The 1,616-nt window shown below is 31.5% G+C and overlaps 1 protein-coding gene across 2 annotated transcripts in view; it reads left to right on the forward strand.

The window, feature by feature from the left end:
* Positions 1-1,192, forward strand: part of LOC106457929 — a 51,109-nt gene extending 49,917 nt beyond the window's left edge. For both annotated transcript variants that reach the window (XM_013917377.2, XM_022384013.1), the window contains one exon: positions 422-1,192. In XM_013917377.2, the coding sequence (XP_013772831.1) occupies positions 422-527 (106 nt within the window). In that variant the 3' untranslated portion in view covers positions 528-1,192. The remainder of the gene's footprint in view (positions 1-421) is intronic.
* Positions 1,193-1,616: the final 424 nt, after the last annotated feature.

Consider the following 1,616-nt stretch of genomic DNA (forward strand, 5'->3'; position numbering starts at 1 on the left):
GTAATGAGTAATTGAATGTATGCGGACAAAATATTGTTGGCCACGTGAGATATAGCGTTTGTTATAGCGCGACTGTTGAAACTAAGTGTATCGTAAAGTTGTATTCGGAAAGAATAAACCAGTTTTATTTAAGAAAGGACTTGTGTCGCTAAAGTTTCGTCGGAACGAAGTTACGGAAAAATTAACTAACGAACGGAGACGTAACAATAGTATTAGCCCTCGCGAACAAGGCACAAAACGACAGACGTATTTTATTTATTTGATTTTTATTTAATCTTATAAGTAGCATACTATTTATAACTCTTTAGATTATAGTTTAGTTTTAAGAACGTTTGAAACTTCCTTTATAATTTTAACAAGTTCTTCTTTTTGTACTTTTGATGCTTCGTTAAGTAATAAGTATTTTATTTATAATGAACAGGTACCCGTTAAACCTGCGCAACAAAAATCTTCCTCCGCTAGCAAGTGTTGAAACTCTGTCACCATCCTTGACGTCATCGGTTGTGAGCCTCGATACAGCCATCTAGTGGTATCAAAAAGAAAGAAATGCCTGCATTCACCGAAAGAAATAATTCACCCGAAGTCTGAAAACACAGTTTACTTTTGGTTTCAAATAACTTAAATGTTTAAGTAACATGCTAAATTTAAAGAAAACAAAATGGCTGGACCATCAGTTTGCTGACAGTTTTATAATGTCGATATTTAATCTTAGAAAAGCTATAAAAAAAAGGTTGTAGCTGTTATAATTGCTTGTGACTAATAGATGTTTTATTAGAGTTTAGTACAATATTCTCATTTAGTTTTACACCACTATAAAGTTATACATCGAAAGTTTAAGTAATATATGGATTATTCCACTTCTTTCTTTCTTATTACTCTAACACATGTTATGGCAAAATTCTTATCGTGACTACTATGTGAGCTATTTATGTAAATATGCTATGCTATTTGATGATAACGAAGTGCGGCTTGAACAACATTACTTTTTCTACGCTTTGCTGTGAAATGTGTATACCCTCATTTTTCTAGTAGAATGTGAAAACAAGTATTTAGACCTACCCAAGGAGCATTTGAAGTATAATATGCTTTGATTTTATTTGTAGTGTAACAATACAATGGAGAATAATGTAAAAACAAAGATGAAAACGTTTGCCCTTATGATGAGACCTAATAAAACTTAACAGCACCAGCAGTTTGTATACGCGCTTGATTTTCCAGAAGTTAGAATTGATTTCTATTTACGTTTTTATTAAAAAATTAACAACAACAAAAAAAGTATAATTTTCAGTAGTCTCAAATATGATAATGGTTTTATCTTAATTTTTGATATACCTCCCGAAGGTAGATTTTGGCATATTACAAATGGTTTGAGAAATTCGGAAAAGAAACATTTAGGTATCAAAGATAGAATATAATGGTTGGAGACGAAAACGTTGTACATTTGCTGTTGTGTTAAACTTGTATTAAAGTTTTTCTTCATTACCCATTCAAGGGTCATCATCAGGTAAAGTAATTTACACTGACACGGATATATATATATATATATATATACAGTATTGAACAAAGAAGTCACATGACCGGATTCTGTTGACAAAACTCAGAAGAGCTATCTAGGC

This window comes from Limulus polyphemus, unplaced genomic scaffold, assembly GCF_000517525.1.
Source record: "Limulus polyphemus unplaced genomic scaffold, Limulus_polyphemus-2.1.2 Scaffold393, whole genome shotgun sequence".
NCBI classification, from domain to species: domain Eukaryota; kingdom Metazoa; phylum Arthropoda; class Merostomata; order Xiphosura; family Limulidae; genus Limulus; species Limulus polyphemus.